Source organism: Fukomys damarensis, unplaced genomic scaffold (assembly GCF_012274545.1).
Source record: "Fukomys damarensis isolate Sample0158 unplaced genomic scaffold, DMR_v1.0_HiC HiC_scaffold_1, whole genome shotgun sequence".
NCBI lineage: Eukaryota > Metazoa > Chordata > Mammalia > Rodentia > Bathyergidae > Fukomys > Fukomys damarensis.
This window is the reverse complement of record NW_022900913.1, coordinates 41,519,563-41,538,444: the sequence shown is the minus strand read 5'-3', so window position 1 is coordinate 41,538,444 and position 18,882 is coordinate 41,519,563. Positions and strand designations below refer to the sequence as shown.

Below are 18,882 nucleotides of genomic sequence, written 5' to 3'. Positions count from 1 at the left end.
CCTGCTGTGGACTCAGGCCTGCTGTTCTGGTACCTGGGCCGAGGCGGGCCTTATGCTGCTGCCTCAGAGATCCAAGAGCAGAAGGGAGTTGGAACTGCTGCTAATGAGGGTTGTGGGCAGAAATATCCCTGCTCTGAGAAAACAAGGGGAAGAAGACTACAAGTTGTCTGGTAATTGAGACAAATGTGGACAAGTGTCTTGCAGATTACCTTCCTACAGCACCAAACAGTAAAGAAGTGCCAGACGGAAACCTCATCTCCTTTCTAGCAGCCTAGACAGGCTGGATCACTGAGCCATTATGATGTGACATCCTGAGTGAGCAATGTGGGCATTTGGTTTATTCTGTTGTGAAATGAGATAGAGAAAGAGAGAGACAGACAGACAGACAGGCGTCATCTATAAATTTGTGTCTGACTTTGAAGATCAGTGAGGCCTGCAGACAGAAATCAGTTGGAATCTGGCAACGCAGATTGACTAATGAGGGCAGGGGAATTGACAGTCACCATGGAAACCCTGCATTCATCCATAAAGCAGCCACATGGGAAATATATGGGAAAATATATCTCATGATGAAATAATTATAAAAGCAAAAACAGTATTGTCTAAATTCAATTGTTTTTGTAATAACTTCCTACCAGACAGAGGACTAGTCTAGAATTCAGAAGGCATAAAAGAAATGTACCATTTTCAGTCACAGCCACTGATCCTTTTAAGTTTGTGTACCAGGAACTTTCCACCTCTTGTTTTATTCTATCCTCCATACCACTGCTGTTTGTCATTCCCCCTGTTATGCCCTTGAGGACACAGAAGCTCAAAGATGTCACATAGCAGTAAGGTCAGAGTTACATTACAGTAGCAGCGTGACTCTCCAAAAATCAGTGACAAGGCTGGATTTAAACCATAGGCTTTCTTGCTATTTCACCCCCACAGCCTATGACCACAATTTCATCCCTACATAAGCTCTCTGTGTCACATTTACTACTGAGGCAATGATTCCTCTATCTTTCTTTTCTTCTAATATAAGTAGCAATTTAGAATTTAATGCTTTAGATGTGGACTAAGCATAAAAATGGATTGGAAAGAGACTAAACAATTTTATTTTTCAAATAATTTTTCCAAAAATATCTTTGAATTTCACTCACTGCCTGCCCTGTACTATTCTTTATCCTCCTGATGGATTTCCATTGAGTAACACATCCATCACCTTTCTCAATAGTTTCCAATGTAGCTGTTTACCAGAATCTCCAAAACAACTTTTCAGAACCATAAAAGCTGGGCTTCTCCCAGATGTGTGTTAGAAATTCTGAGTTAGAGTCCAACACTTGTGGCTTTACAAACCCGGTGATTCTGAGTTTGGACCAATGCTCAAACTTCTAAAGTTAAGAATTCTAGAAATAATACTGCGTTGCATGCTCTAGACACTTTGTGCATATTAACTCATGTAATCTTCAACACTGAGCTATAAGGAAGGTTCTTATTGTCTCCGTGTCACAGATAAGGAAGCTTGCACTCAGAGGGATTAAGTAACTTGCCTGAAGTTACGGACTTAGTGGCAGGGCTGAGATGTGAGTTCAGGTAGTCTAGTTCCAGAGTCTGGGGCCCAACCACTGTGTCCAACTGCCTCTCTCTCGTGCGCGCACGTTCTCTCTCTCTCGCTCTCTTCGAAACAGTGCTGACCTCAGTCAATCAAGTGTGGGACCCAAATGGGATAAAAGCTTGCACTTGAGAATCATCGATTACTATTCCACAGTGGTTACTGTTCTCTTCTGCTCAGATATTTGTCCAGTTTGCAAAGAATGAGCAAAATTGTAGATGTGGACTCTCTGCCAGTATTATCTGTGTTTAAAGGCATGACACAAGTACTTGGAGAGAAGCAGTCTGAAAACACTAAGATTACATGAAATGAATGAAGAAGCACAGAATGATTTTGGTTCTTGGAGAGCGTGCATAAAGTAAGGTGATGAATAAGTACAGCCTAAAGATTCATTTTCTCCATCCTCTGGCCTCCTTGAGGAGCATCAAAATAGGGAAGAGGCAGGCCAAGACAGAGGTATTCCTCACAGGCCTTCTTAATCATTAAAGTGATTTTCCCTCAGACACAAGGGAAGGGCCCTCATCTTCTTTTGGAGACCTTCAACTGACTGTATTTCTAATGCTGTTTTTATATCCAATATAAGGCCTCATGACTGTCCTATTGAGCTATTTCTGTTTTCCCTTTCAGGCTCCTGACAGTCCTGCTACAGCAATCTAACCTCAGTGAAATTAATCACCAGGACAATGAGGTGAGTCTGCTCTCTTGGCCACAGGCCGTCATTTTGTCATGTGAGTAGTGGGGTTGGGACCTCTCTGAACCTTAGTGCTTCATCTGAGAAGGAAGAAAGGGAGAACATTTTTGTGTTTCAACCCTCACTGCTCATTTGCAGGCAGAAATGCATCCTCATCATGGGTGTGGGTAGCTTCTAATAGGAAGGGCTTCGTTGCGTTAAACTGTTAGGCCTTAGTCATAAGAATAAAAATGTAATTTCCCTTTGGGCATTCATTGAGAAATAAATGTTGCCCTCTCTTGTCTTTTCAAATCCCCAAAATTTAGATGGCAAGCAATGGCTCCAGATGTATTCTCTCTAAGAAAAAGAGGATAGAAAGAGAATAATTCTAGGCTAGCTGCTCCAGAGGCCACATAATCAATCCTGGTGATCACAATTGCTGTGCCCTTCATATTGCAAAGGCAGTGTTGTGGATGGTTCCAAAAGACAATCTCCAACCTGAGCAAAGTTCTTAGAGGAAATTGAGTTGGACACCGCAGAAGCACCCAGGAGTAGCTTAGGTTCTGGTTATAATTACAAAACTCTTAAAAAAACAATTCTGGTTTTCATTAGCCAGTCTACTGTCTTTAACAAGCTTCCTAAAACCAACTTAAATTCTGGAATTTTGATGGAATTTCTTTAAAAATGTGTGCTTGGTTTAGCTGCACATTGCCAAGAAGGTCTAGTAATAGTAAAACAGTCTAATAATCCTGAAAGCACATATATGCAAAATGCTATACTACATTATCTTTGAGGAGGCCAGTTAGCCACAGCTAAGGGGTGGGAGGTAAGCCTCCTAACAGCTTGCTCTTGTATGAAACCCACCCATCTGTCTTCAGCCTTTTACTTAAAGGCCTCTTGCTGATAGCATTAGTGACCACACCAAAAAGCCCCTGTCTGCAGGCTGGGTCTGAGGTTTCATGCCTCTTCTGCTCAGGTCACAGGCTGCTTTCACTCCCCTAATTTTCAGTGGTTTAAAGCCAGGCTCCAGAAGCCCTGTTTTAAACTTCTGCTTTAAAAACAAGAACCAGAGACAAAACAGGCACACTGACCGCTCTCTGCCCGTGGTGTGAAAGCAGAGTACCTGAGCAGCTGCGCTTTATGTCAGCAGATTGCTAGGCAAGTTTCCAACCACTTCCTCCCCCTCGAGTCCCTGCCCTCACCTAAGTGGGTCTTATTTAGGAAGGTAATGATTCAGTCATTTATACACTAACACTAAATTACACTGATAGGCCTCTAATGCTGTCCACTCCCCAACTGAACCACCACCTACCCAAAAAGCCATAGTGTCCTTTTCTCCTCCAGGCTAGGAGGCTTCAGGTTGATAGAAACATTGAAATTAGACACACATCTTCTAAGAATCATAATTGCAACATCTTAAATAGATAAAGTGTGGCAAATATTGCAAAGCTCCTTTGTTCTTCCTCATGCAAAGTGACCTCTGTACAAAGGTTTCTTCTGCGGTTACACCAGTATTTGGACCCACTGAGTTTTAAGTGCAAAAGTAGTGGCCTCAAAAGGAATACTTCCTATGCAGTGTCATAGTTCCTCTTCAGTCTGGATCACAAAAAGCCTGAAATCTACCAGAAACTAACTGCTAGTGCTTGCCTGTATTTTTCCTGCTACAATATATATTTAATATACACAGTCATCCCTTGGTATCCATGGGGAATGGGATGCAAGAATCCCCAGGGTTACCAAAATCTAAAGATATTCAAGTCCCTTATATATATGGCATAGTATTTCATAGAATCTATGTACATCCCCCTATACTTTAAACTAGCTATAAATTACTTATGATGCAGCTTACTAATAAAATGTAAGTGCTATGTAAATAGTTGTTATGCTTATTGTTTAGTGAATGATTACATGAAATAAGTCTGTACAAGTTTAATACCAACATAATTTTCCCCTGCAATTGGTTGGATCTATAGATATGAAACCTACAGATATGCAAATCTGTGTGTGTGTGTGTGCATGCACATGTGTGTGTATTTTGTCAGTGTTAATGTGCACCAGTCAGTATATATTTGCAAGGGCCAGAAGATCTTTGCCATTGAAAGATAAGGACAATTATGAAGGCTTGGAATACATCAGCAGTAGATTGCTTGCCTAAAATTAAGCCCTGAATTTGATCCCCAGCACCAAAAATAACAATCATGACAATTCTAAAATGGAAAGAATTTAGCCCAAGCTTGCATGTTACTGGAGATTGAACCCAAGGCCTTTTCATGGAGCTACATCTCCATCACCCTGCTCACCCCACCCCCCATTTTTAAAAATTTTGGCACAGGGTCTCACCAAGTCACTGAATTGCCCAGGCAGTTCTCCTCCATCAGCCTCCCACAGTGCTAGAATTACAAGTATAGGCCACCAAGCCAAACTCTAAGCTTTCAGTTTCATTTATTACTTGGGCAGAATTTCTGTGTTTAGCTTCTCCTCCACTCTCCTCTCAACCATTTTTTAATGAGCTCCCATTGTATAGGAGGCATGGAGCTAACAGTTAAAACTGACACATCATACCTCTGCTAAATACCAGGAAACAAAAATCAGGAAAGTCAGAATCAACGCTTTTTAATAATTTAAATATTACAAATAATGCGATAAAGTCTTTGATTACTTCCACCCTGCCACTTTGGCTCTCTGGTATTCACCGTTTGATATATCTCTTTCCCAGTCCTTTGAATATATATTCATGGAAACGATGGACTATTACATAAAAGATATCGCATTCTATGTTGTTCTGTAACTTTTTTTTAAACTCAAGAATGTGCCTTAGAACTCTGTCCATGTTGATAGGTATTTATCTGACTCTTTCCTTTTAATGGCTTCATAGTGTTCTACATTGTAAAAATACCTCTAGTTGATGTAGCCATTCTCCATGAATACATATTTAGTCTCCAATTTTTAAAATATCTTTAACACTGGCCAGTAGAGAAATGAAAATTGAAACAACCCTGAGATACCACCTTTCTGCAGAAAGAACGACTACCATCAATAAATCAAATAATAACAAATGCTCGCGAGGCCGTAGAGGGAAAAGGTGCCCTTCTACATTGCCGATGGGAATGTAAACTAGTGCAGTCACTGTGGAAATCAATGTGGAGAGTCCTCAAAAAGTTAAAAATAAACATTCCATTTGACCCAGCTATCTTACGAAAAGAAGTAAAGTCATCATATTACAGTAATATGTGCATACTCATGTTTATAACAACACAATTCATAACAGCTAAATCTCAGAAGTGGCCTGTATACCTATCAACAGATGAATAGATAAGCCAGGTGTGGTGACTCACGCCTGTGATCCCAGCACTAGGGAGGCTGAGGCAGGAGGATCTCTGTGAGTTCAAGACCAGCCTGTGCTACATAGTGAGTTCCAGGTCAGTCTCAACTATATAGTGAGACCCGGTCTCAAAACAAAACAAAACAAAACAAAAAGGTCATTAAAAATAGATAAAGAAAATGTGCTATTTAAGCCACTCTACCATAAAGGTGCCAATGGATGCACCCTGAGACCATAATGTTGAGGGAAATAAATCAGACTCGTGAGTTTATTTATTTATTTTTCTCACTGAGTTCATTGGTACATTTTAGGTATACAGTACAGTTACATTCATTGTTGGGATCTTGTACCTCTACATGACAGGTCTTGGTTCTCATTTTTTCCCCTTGTCCTGCCCTCCCTTCAACCCTCCTCCCCTCCCCATTTACAAACACTTTATTTCCATTTTTTCATTTTCTCATATTTTTTCTTTTCCCTTATTACCTTTCCCCTACCCTTCCCACTTCCCTACACCTTTAGCCCTTTTCTTCCTATTTCATATTATTAATTATCTCATTAGGATCTTATGTACTATTACAGTTTTTCACACCAGAGAAACTATTTGGTATTTACACATGTGACTTATTTATTTCACTTAGGAGTATATCCTCAATATGTATCCATTTTCCTATGAATGAGACTAATTTCTTATTCTTTATGGCTGAGTAGCATTCCATTTTATAGAAAAACCACATCTTCTTTATCCAGTCTACAACTGATAGGGAAATGGGCTGTTTCCAAGTTTTAGCTATTACAAAATGTGCCGCTATAAACATGGGTGTGCATATATCACTGTGATATGATTCTTTTAGTTCTCTTGGAAAGATACCCAGCAGAGGGATGGCTGGGTCAAATGGAACCTCCAGTCCCAGCTCTTTGAGGTATCTCCATATTGATTTCCATAGTGGTTGCACCCAGACTTGTGAGTTTAAATATCTCATGATTTCTCATGAGAAACCCAAAGTATAAATGAAGAGCAAAATAAAAGATAGATAATAGGAAGTAGGGAGATCTTTTCCAAATGGGCAAGGGAACAAGAGATGGAGAGAGGAAAAAGGAGGGATGGGAAAAGGGATGAAAAAGGACAAAATGAAGAAAGATGGAAACAGAGCTTTTGCAAATGGGAAAGGAAACAAGACTTGGAGGATGAAGGGAGGGATAAGAGGGGAAGGGGACAAAAAATGAATTAAGATGTGTTATGTACATGTACAAACCCCTACAATAAATGTAATCATCATGCACTGTGAATATGTACGAATAAAAAATTTTAAATATATCTTCAATACTGAATACTGTTGGTTCTTCTTGATGGAGCCAATGGCTCTGAAGCAAATGGAACTGAGAACTGGAAAAGGAGTCATCTATGCAAAATTTCAAAAAATAAAATCCCTTGAGTTCAGATTTCTAATCCCATGGGCCCAGCTGAAAATGAAGAGGACTCTTTAAAATACATTAAAGTACTCAAAAGTAAAAATCCAGCTATTTAAGTAGAAGCAAAACATTCCACTGTTTTCAGATCAGCAGGCTCTTCCATATGGGACCAATTTTTTGAAGTAGCCTCAAGAATATCCCTGGAGTGTTATATGACACTTAAAACTTGAAACCTAGAAACACACCATAATTTACAAATTAAAACATGGAACTGGTTAAGGGGATTTAACATTCTAACTCCAGTGCCCCACAAACTTCAATCCCTAGATTACTTCCACATTCAGTAGGATTTGGGAGCTCCTTTAAAGCTCAGTTTTCCTTTCTCTAAAGTGAGAGAGACAAGTGCAACTGTCCCTGCCCTTGAGGTAGGGTTGTGCATTCTATCATGACTCCTGTTTAGGGGACCCTCCTTGAACATCCTCTGTCTCTGTGACAGATGAGACGGGTGCTGGGTGTCCTCTTGCCATGATTCTTCTTGCAGAGGCCTTTGTACAATAGGCTGTACCCTCTTGGTTATTCGCTATCACAACGCTCTTCGTGTGCACTTAATCTAGAAAATCCGCTGACAGGTTTCTCAGTGTTTATTAGCTTTCTTCCTTTATCAACAAGCAACTCCCATCTGAGCAAAGATCTTGTTTGTCTTACTTTTGTATCCTCAATACTTGCTTGCCCAACAAAAACAAAAGCTTAACAAATACCTATTAAATGAATGGTTTAGCAAATGAGTGATCTAGTTAGCAGCAACCAGCCCATTTAGTGATGGTCCCCAGACCTGGACAGAAAGTGTGATTTCCAGTTTCCTCCCAGGAGCCTGTGCTCACGTCTGCCTCCTCTGATTGTTATTTTGTAGGGAATGACACCACTCCACTGGGCGGCTTTCCACAACCAGCCTCAGCACACCCAAATGCTGTTGAAGAAGGGGGCAGACCCCACCCTTGTGGATAAGGACTTTAAAACAGCTCTTCATTGGGCAGTCCAGGTGAGAGATTGGCCAATGTGCTGGCCTCAAGTTTAAATGGTGTAAAGCAATATCAATGATTATCTGAACAGGTCAAATGGGAAAGAGAATTCTTGCAGGTGCATGTCCTGGTATTGATAGGAAATTTCTATGTATAATAGAGTTGGTAAGATTTCCTCTGACTTTCTCCGCTTGTATATCCAAGGGACAACAGCATACCCGTCTACAGCATACCTGTCTTTGGAATCACTATCTCCTTGGATCTCCACACACACACACACACACACACACACACACACACACACACACACCTTTCCTCCATCTTGATGTTTGCTGCTGGCTTACAGTAAACTTCAAAGGAGTACTGGAAAATCCTTTCAAAATCCCTGGACCACAATGTTCTAAATTTCTTCTCTCCAAATCCCCCACAGCAGTATCCTTGCAAGTGATCTTGAAATCTTCACTGATATACGAGGACAGTAACCTGTGAGCCTGCCTCACCAGCACAGAAGCGAGCTGCTAGCAGTACACAGGACCAAGGTAGCAGAATAGGCCTGTGAAATCTAGTCAGGATCAAGAGAAGACAGAGCTGAGAATAAAGGGCAAGAATGGTGATAGCTAACATGTACAGAAGCACTTTCTATTTAAGGGAAATGACTACTGAGAGTAACAGGCTAACAAAGAAGTTATATATTCCTTTCTTCAAGGACAGCAGGACTGCTTCCTTCCACAAACTTGCCTGCTGTGTCTTTGGATGCCTAAGCATAGGCTGCCCCACTGTTTTTTTCTACTGGCGCAGAAAGGGTCCCTTTTGGGGCTGCCCCTGGCATCCTCCCAAAAGGAGTTTCTGCTGCCTGACTGTGTTTTCAGTCTCTGTTGCCTTGTGCCAGGAACAGCAGAGGTGGGCACCTGGGACTTTCAGGACTGACACAAGTACCTGAGGTAAGGGGAAACAGAAGTGATTTGGAAACTGCTCTGTTTTGGTCCCTCTGCACATGACTTCAGTTACTCTGCATCAGAGCCTGTCCTGGGCAAAACTGCAGTGAGCAAAACTTGTTTTTGTCATTTTCACCTGCCCTGAGCACCCTCCTACGAAGTTTCAGTATCTAATCACCCTCCCTGCCCCAGCTGCCAATCTGTGCCCATGACCTGTAAAGGAGGCCTTTGGCCAATCAGGGGTTACCGCTGTCACAGTGGCCCCAGAGGAACCCGACCCAACTCCCAAGTGCCCCGTGTGTATTCATCCTCAGCTAAGGTAAAAGTTGCACCAGAACCAGCATCTTTTATATTTTTTCCTTCCACACCCTAACACTCTGCCTGCCTCATTCTAGGGTGTGCCTTCTGAAAAGGCCCCCTGGTAATTCTGACTGACCTGCCTCCTCTGTGCCCCCTCCTTCCTTCTCCCCTGCCACAGTTTAGAGCCACGGCCCTAGACGTAGTGCCACATTGGAATCACCAGCAGTGTTTATAAAATGGCAGGTGCCCAGACCCCACTGTGGACTGGCCGAGTCTGGCAGTCAAGGGATGGGGCTGCTGTCCTTGTCCTCTAAGAAGCAGTTTCTCTACAGTAGTAGAACAGCGTGCTCAACTCTGAAGATCTGAGTTTGTGCTGATAGAAGTGAGTTTGATCTGAAGAGAATCACCAACACCTTTTTGCTTGGCTTAACTATCCATGAACCTTTGAGGGGTGTGAATGAGACCAAGCATATGACAGTGATTTAAAATGTGCTATGGAGCCAGGCATAGTAGCACATGCCTGTAATCCCAGCACTCTGGAGGCTGAAGCAGGAGGATTGCCACGAGTTGGAGGCCAGCCTAGGCTACACAGTGAGTTCAAAGCCAGCCTCAAAAAACTCCAAAAATTTAAAAATTAAAAATAAATAAAATGTGCTATGGAATTGGGAGAGATTATCATTTTATTGCGGTTCCTGATTTCCTCCATGAAAGCTTGTTTGTCATACTATGCTTTCATATTTAGTCTCACTACTAAATGATATGGCTTTTAACTTACTGCATTCATTAGACTCATCTGAAGAACTTTTAAGCAATACTGATGTACAGGCCCCAACCCTGAGATTCTCAGTGAGCTGTTCTGGAGTGGAAAGACAGGCATCAATATTTTGTAAAGCCCTATCCTCCCCTAGGAAATTATAATGTGTAACTATGATTGAAAGCCATTATGACAAATAAATTCATATCAGTAAGTGCTGATCTTACCTATACTACTTATTATATTTGCATTTTTACCATGATTGTCTAAGCATTATGCCTCAGTCATTTTAATAAATATTTCTTGAGCATTTATTATGTGTTGGCACTAGAGGTAAAATTATTAACAAGAAGTTCATTTTTAAAACACCCACTATCTTAGGCAATATTATATGTGTGAGTTTGTGTGCTTGCACCCATTTTTCTGAGGAAAGAGTCCACAACTGTCTTCAATTACTCAGAGGTAATCAGTGACTACCCCTCGAAGCTTAAGAATCGTGACTCTGGAGGAGTCACACTCTCCTTCCTTGTGGTTAGCAGTAAAACTAAAAAATTCTGTATTCTGCCCTTTATGCTGAAAATACTGAGGGTAATTCTAAATGTCAACTGAAATCATTATTATACTTGCCCTCTTTAGCCTTCTTGTTCATTTATAACTTGGGACCAGCACTGTGCTCGTTTTAAAGTTCTCCCAAATGAATGAGTGTATTTCCCATTGTCATTTATTCCTTTTGCTGAACTTCCTGCTTTTCTCTGAATCATACAATGAGATCCAACTTAAAGCTGGAGTGCTTTGAAATAATTAAGTCTTTGCATTTGACCTAGGTAACCAAAAACAAAAAGATGTGAAACATCAGGCCCAGAAATAAACTAAGTCCAATGTCTGTTCCCATGTCTCAAGTCTCTTGGTAGTTGATAACCCCCAGCAATGGGTCACGGCCTTTTTTCTGGAGCCCCCGATGTCTCAGAGTGGCCACTGCTTAGCTGTGTTTGAACTCACCATGAGCAGAGTTACTATCCTCTCCACATGACAATCTCCCATGATGGCATTCCAGTCCCCGAGGGGCACGTTCCTGTCTACCTGTGATGGCACCAACTTGTCAGCAGTCCATACAGGTATCTGTCTATCTCGTCTCCCTTTCACTCAACGGGGCAGAAGTTCCATCCTGAATTCTTTCTTACTCTTCTTCAGAGAGCTCATCCCCTCTATGGCTTCAACTACCATCCAATTCAGAAGAATCTCAGATCAGTAGCCAGTGCTGACCTCTCTTTACTAGAGACTTATATTTCCACCTCTACTGAACATTTCTCCACAGTTTCTCACTCACACTTTGAATTCAACGTGGCCAAACTGAATCTATGGCCTTGGCTTCCTATCATCTCTCCATCCTCCCAGTAAACCAATCCAAAGACCTGAATAGGCTGTGGGTGTCCTTTCCTTATCATTATTTACATTCAGTTGGTTATCAAGACCCCTCAGTTCCACCTCCTCAGTCTCTCTTGTCTCTCTCCCCTCCTTTCAATCCTCACTGCTAGTCAGGGACCCAGCAAGAAAGAGTGTATTCTGGTGGAAGTAACTGAAGAGAGAGTTATGAAGACTGTTTACACACAACCCAAGGGATAGCAAGAGCAGGGATATATGGGCCTAAAAAGGCACCAGAAGTAGTAATCGATTACTTTTAGTCTATTTTGTGTTGCCATAACAGAATGCCAGAGACTGGATAATTTATAAAGAGATTTATTTCTCACAGTTTTGAAGGCCCAGAAGTTCAAGGATGAGAGGGCCTTCTAGGGAGTACCTTCATGCTCTATCACCCCATGGCAGAAAGCCAAGAGAGCACACACAAGAGAAAACCAGAGGAAGGGGGACTGAACTCATCCTTTCTAACGATGTCACTCCCATCCTAATAAAGCCATTCCTGAGATAAAGGGCACTAATCCATTTATGAAGGCAGAGCCCTCATGGCCTAATCACCAATTCAAAGTTCTACCTCTCACACACAGTGTGAGACACTGTGTCACAGTGGCACTGGGGACCACGTTTCTAATAAGTCAACAGTGAGGGACACATTCAAACCTTAGCACCAAGACCAGGAAATCTGCAGCTATAGGAGGATACCTGCGACAGAAACTGAAGCCTTTAGTAGAACAACCCTGTTTTTAGGTCTGGATAATAAACCCAGGACTTAGTATATGCTACTCAAGTTCTCTACCACCAAGCTATATTTCCAATCCTTTTTAATTTTTTTTCTTTTGAGACAGAGTCTCACTAAGTTTCCCAGGCTGACCTCAAATTCACCACCTTCCTGCTTCAGGTTTCCCAAAAGCTGAGATTACAGACATATAGCACCACACCCAGGTAGGTATTTGTTCTTTTTTTTTTTTTACAGTTTTTGGATTTTGACAAATATATAATGATATGCACCTATCATTATAGTATCATATGGTGTAGTTTCACTGCCTTAAAATACTGTGTGCTCTCCTTACTCTTTCTACCCTCCCTACCAGGCCTTGGTAACCACTGATATTTTTATTGTTTTCATAGTTTTCCCTTTTACAAAAATGGCATACAGCTGAAACTATAAAGTAAACAGATTTTCAGATTGGCTTCTTTCACTTAGTACATATACATTTCTATTTTCTCTATGTCTTTTCATGTTTAAAAGCTTATTTCATTTTAGTGCTAAGTAATATTCCATTATTTAAATGTGCCACACGTTTCATTTACCCACTTTCCTGCTGGACATCATCTGGATTGCTTCCAAATTTTAGTGATTATGAATAATGCTGCTATAAACATCAATGTACTATTTTTTGTGTACATATAAGTTTTCAGTTCCCTTAAGTAAATACCAAGGAGCACAATTTCTGTACCGCATGGTGAGGAAGTGTTTAATGCAAGAAACTGACAAATCGTCTTCCAAAGAGGCTATATCCATTTTGTATTCCCACTAGCAATGAATGAGAGTTCCTGTTACTCTACATCCTTGCCAATACTTGGTGTTCTGGGTTTTACCACTCTTACTGGTATGTAGAGGTAACTCATTGTTTTAATTTGCATTTCAGTAATGAGATAAGATGTGAAATATTTTTTCATATGTTTATCTTTTGTACATCTTCTTTAGTGAGGTGGCTATAAAGGTGTTTAGTCAACCTTTGGTCACATTTTTTATTAGTAAGTTTTAAGTCCTTTTTGCATGTTTTGGATGATAGTTCTTTATCAGGTATGTCTTTGCAAATATTTCTCTCCAATTTGTGTTTTGTTTTGTCATTCTTTTGATACTATCTTTCACAGAGCAGTAGTTTTAGTTGTAATGAAATGCAGCTTCTCAATTCTTTCTTTCATGGATCATGACTTTGGTGTCATATAGAAAAAGTCATCACCAAACCCAAGGCCATCTAGATTTTATTGTATGTGATCTGGAAATTTTATAGTTGTATGTATTATATTTAGGTCTGTGATCCATTTTAATTCAATGTTTATAAAGGGTCTTCTGTGTCTAGATTCATTTGTTTGCATGTAGAGTTCCAGTTGTTCCAGCATCATTTGTTGAAATGACTGTCTCTTCTGCCTTTACTCCCTTGTCAAAAATTAGTTGACTTTCTCTGTGAGTCTATTTCTGGGCAGCCTGTTTTTTCCCATTCATCTAGTTGTTTATTATATTATGGGCTGGGGATTTAGCTCAGTGGTTCTGCCACCTGACTTGCAAGTTCATCCCCATTACCAAAGTTTGATCCCCACTACCAAAAAAAATATTTTACTAATACCATACTGTCTTGATGACTGTAGTTTTATAATAAATCATGAAGTCCAGTTGTATCAGTCCTCCAACTTTATGCTTCTCCTTCAGTTATTGTATTGGCTACACTGTATCTCTTGGCTCTCCATGTAAACTTCAGAACCAATTTTTCAAGGTTCACAAAACAATTTCCTGGTATTTTTATTGGAAATATATTGAATCTATAGCTTAAATTTGGAAGAACTGATGTTTGGTGATATTGAATCTTCCTAACCATAAATGTGAAATTTCTCTCCATGGACTTAGTTCTTTTATTTCATTATGTAGATCTTGTTATTAGACTTATACTTTTTGTTAGACTTATACTTAATATTTCATTTTGGGAGGACTAAGGTAAATGACATTGTATTTTTGTTTTAGTCCATTTTCTATTACTATAAAAGAAAATACCAGACACTTGGTACTTTCTAAAGAAAAAAAAAGGGTTATTTGTTTCATAGTCTGGAAGTCGAGCAGCATAGTACTAGCATCTGCTCAGCTTCTGGTGAGGGCCACAAGCTGCTCCATAAAGGATAAAAAAAGCAGAAATCAAGTGACCATATTCAGAGAGAGGGAGGGGACAATACAGCTGATCCACTTTATGACAAATCACTTTTGAAATGACTAACCCACTTTCATGAGGACCACATAAATCCCTTCATAAAGATGGATCTCCCAATCACTTCTCAGCCTTTTGGCTAAGATCAAGTGTAAAGATAGACCTCCCATGACCTAATTACTGTACCTCTTTAAGGTCCCACTTCTCAATATGATTACAGTATATTACAATGAAAGTTAAATTCAACAATAGTTTGGCAGAGACAAACTACATCCAAGCCTTAGCAGTTTTTAATTTCAAGTTCTATTTGTTCATTGCTGATATATAGGAAAATAATTGACTTTTGTATATTAACCTGTGTCCTACACACTTGCTATAATCGCTTCTTAGTTTCAGTGTTTCAGGGATTTCTTATTGTTGTTGTTGTCATCTTCTATTCAGATTTTCTACATAGACCATGATATTATCTACAAAGACTGTTATAGTTCTTCTTTTCCAGCCAGTATAATTTTCATTTCCTTTTCTTGTCTTATAGCATTAGCTAGCACTTTGAGTGCAGTGTTGACAAGGAATGCTGAGAGCATCCTTGTCATCTTTTTCTTGTTCTTATTTGGAAACCTTCTGATTTTTCATTGTTAAGTCTGATGTTAACTGTAGGTTTTGCTATGGATATTTACCAAGTTGAGGAAGTTCCTTTGTTCCTATTTTGCAAAGAAATTTTGCCACAAATATTTGTTCATTTTGTTAAACGGTTTTTCTGTATCTGTTGATATCATCATGTGATTGTTTTCTTCATTAGCTTGTTGATATGATGGATCACATTAATCTATTTTCAAATTTAGAACCAGACTTTTGCATACCCTAGATAAATCCTACTTGGACATGTTTTATAATTTTTTATACATTTTTGGATTTTATTTGATAATTTTTGTTGAATATTTTTGCATATGTTCATAAAAGTTATTTTTCTGTAGTTTTCTTATAATGTCTCTGTCCATTTTTAGTATTATGGTGATACTCGCAGAATGAGTAAGAAAATATTCCCTATGCTTCTATACTCTGAAAAATAATGTAGCTGCATTCCACAAAATTTTGGTATATTTTTATTTTCATTTACTCAAAATATCTTTGAAATTTTTCTTGATGTGTTTTCTTAGTATGTTATTTAGAACCATTCAGTTTAGTCTCCATATATTTTATGATTTTTCCAGTCATCTTTATGTTATTTATTTATAGTTTAAGTTTACTGTGGTCTGAGAGCATATATTATATTATTTCTATTTTATTAAATTTGTTAAGATGTGTTTTATGGCCTAGAATATGGTCTACCTTTATAAATGTTTCATGAGAGCTTGGTAAGAGTATGTTTTTGGGAATGGGGATGTAACCTAATGGTAAAGAATTTGCCTAGCATACATAAGACCCTAAGTACAATTTCTAGCACTAGAAAGAGAAAGAATGTGTATTTGTGGAACCGGGATAGTGGTATATGCCTTAATATTGGCCACTCAGAAGACTGAAACAGGAGGGTCACAAATATGAGTCCAGTCTGGGTAGCTAAGCAAAACCATCTCAAAATTTAAAAATTAAAAGGGAAACCTCAGTGGTAGAACACTTGCCTAGCATGACTGTTCTTATTTATTTCTAAAATGTGCCCCCAAACTCTCACGTGTGTGGAAGGTTGATTGGATCATCAAGGCCCCGTACTCATCAGTGGGTTAACCCATTGATGAACCATCGCTGAATGTTCTGTTAGGAGATGGACCTGGTTGTGAAAGAGGTGGACTACCATGGGTGTAATGCAGAAAAGTACACCCTTTCTTCTGTTGCTTCCAGGCCTTTATGATGTGAGAAGATTTCCTCTGCAAGACTTTTCCACCATGCCATTTCTGCCTATGCTATTTCATTCTATAACCATAAGCAAAATAATCTTCTCCTCCGTTAAGTTGTAGGAATTAGACATTGTGTTTCAGTGACAAGAAAGTGACCAAGACAGATTTTGGTATCAGGAGTGGGGCTGTTGTAAATGTAAACCTAGTCATGTGGTTAAGAAGCCTTTGGAGTCAGTTTGTAGGAAGAGTTTGGAAAGATTTGGACATGTTTCTTGAGAAGCTCTAGAGTGCTGTTAGCCAAGTTTAATGGGAGACTCTGGTCAGAACTCAAAAGACCGGAATTCTAGCCAGGTATGGTAGTGTATACCTGTAATCCCAGCACTCTGAAGGCTGAGGCAGGAGGATTTCTGTGAGTTCAAGGCCAGACTGGGCTACAAAGTGAGTTCAAGTTCATCCTGAAATACACAGTGTACATAATGAGGTGCTATCCAAAGGAGAGAGAGAGAGAGAGAGAGAGAGAGAAGGAAGGAAGGAAGGAAGGAAGGAAGGAAGGAAGGAAGGAAGGAAGGAAGGAAGGAAATCTGAATACTGATAGAAAAACAGACAGTAAAGACTTGGCTCAGGATATTTCATTTGGGAACAAGGACCTCATTGGCAGAAGCCATGTACATTACACTGAGGCAGAAAATTTATCAACATTTGCCCCATCTCTGCAGGAGATTAAGACTAAATGCAGTGGACTAATTATTATAGTGGAGGAAACGTCAAGACAGTTTAATATTCAGGCTGTGACATGGATACTGATGGCAGCTTTACCTAGGTTTATAGTGAGAAACAGGAAGAAAATGTCCATTTGAACAGTTTTCAGTTTTGCAGACAGGGAGTGCCCACAAAACAATATGTTTACCGAAAAGATTAGCATTTTATAAATAGGCAAATACTTCGCATCAGGACAATAGGAAAGATGGCTTAAGAGTATCTCAGGATCCCAACCTTCACTGGCTCAGGTTTGTACAAGTATAAAGTAAACTCCTTTGAATGATTTTGCTTTGAGAAAAGAGCCCCAAGGTACCCTTCTCAAGAGAGGCTGCCTAGGAAATTAGTTCTCCAGGATTCATTTCACAGTACTTGACTATCTCAACACTCAGAGGCTCCTGTAGCCATGAACCAAGAAGTCAGGCTACTTTGGAGCTACATTTCACCACAACTTTACCTGGGAGCTCAAGCAGATGGCACACCTTGGTATCATCATGTGTTACTGGTTTTACAGGGATGCAGAATGCAAAAATTTTCAATTGGGGTCAGGGGAGCTTCCACACAGACTTCAAAGGAAGTCCTAGGAGACCAGCAGTGTTCCTGAAAGGGCAGAGTGAACCTGAGAGTGAAGCCAAAAATTCAGTGGAGACCCCAAGAAGTTAGAGAAGCCAAAAATGTGGAATGTCCACCGAGGAACACCACAGGCAATGAGCAAACTGACTCCAAGAGAGGCCACAAAGGCTGCAACCAGAAATGCCATAGGAGCAAGTGTACTTGAGCCCTTTGGACATCACATTTCCCCACAACTTACCCTGCATGCTGGACACAAAGTGACAGGATTAATGTTCACCCTGCTGAATTTAATGTCCATTCTTGCTTTGGTCTCTCTCTTTGAGAATGGAAATGTTTACCTGTGCCATTATATACTTATAGTATTTAAGTTTCTTTCAATTTTCATAGGGGCTCACAGCTAAGACTTTTTCTTGGGTCTCTGAGGAGACTTTTCAACAATTCTGAAACAGTTAAGATTTTAGCGACTCATCAAAGGACTACATTTATTTAACATAAAGATATGCACATGAGACTTTTGGGGGCCAGGGCAACGTGTTGTGGCTTATATCTAAAATATCCTCCAAAATTCTTCTGTGTGTGAAAAATTATTGGACCATCATTCTACTCATCAGTGGGTTAAACCACAGATGAATCCATAGCTGATATGCTGTTAGGAAATGGGCCTGGTTGGAAGAGGTGGATTACTGGAAGCATGACCTGAAAAGGTGTATCTCCCTCCTCCTTTCTCTCTTCTTTCTGGCCACCATGATGTGATCAGCTTTCCTCTGCCAAGCCTTTCTACCATGCTATTTCTGCTTTAAAGCCAGCTGACCAGGGACAATAACCATGACCCCAAATAAACTTCTCTGCCTTAAAGTTGTAGGTGTCAAACACTGTGTCTCAGTAACGAAAAAGTGACTGAGGCAATAACCAAACCTGTGGATTCAATCCATAGGATCACCAAAAATGTGTATTTTTTATGGTAATCCTTACCTGGTACAAGTGAAGCTCTGGGTTCAATTCACAGTACTGCAAACTTTTTTAAAAAAATTATTTTGTTGTTGTTGGATGAAGTAGTCCACAGATGTAGATTATATACAATTTATCAATATTGTAATAGTTCAACTACATCTTTACTAATTTTCTGCTTGCTACGTCTGTCCATTTCTGGTACAAGAATGTTAAAATAGATTTATATCTTTTCTCCTTGCAGCTCTACCCATTTTCACTTCACATATTTTGAGAACTTCTTGTCAGGTCATAAGGATTATTATACCTTCTTGAAGAATCAATTATTTTATCTTTATGTAATGTCCCTATTTATTCCTAATAACTTTCCTTGCTTTGAAGTTTGTTCTGTTTCAAATTAATATTATTACTCCACTTCCTTTGAATTAGTGT

General features: G+C 39.7%; 1 protein-coding gene across 3 annotated transcripts in view; it reads left to right on the top strand.

The window, feature by feature from the left end:
- The window catches only part of Ankrd55 (ankyrin repeat domain 55), an 88,829-nt gene that overhangs the window by 39,806 nt on the left and 30,141 nt on the right, over positions 1-18,882 (top strand). For all 3 annotated transcript variants that reach the window (XM_010626896.2, XM_033760958.1, XM_033760960.1), the window contains exons 6-7: positions 2,222-2,282; positions 7,907-8,035. In XM_010626896.2, coding sequence (XP_010625198.1) covers positions 2,222-2,282; positions 7,907-8,035 — 190 coding nt within the window. The remainder of the gene's footprint in view (positions 1-2,221; positions 2,283-7,906; positions 8,036-18,882) is intronic.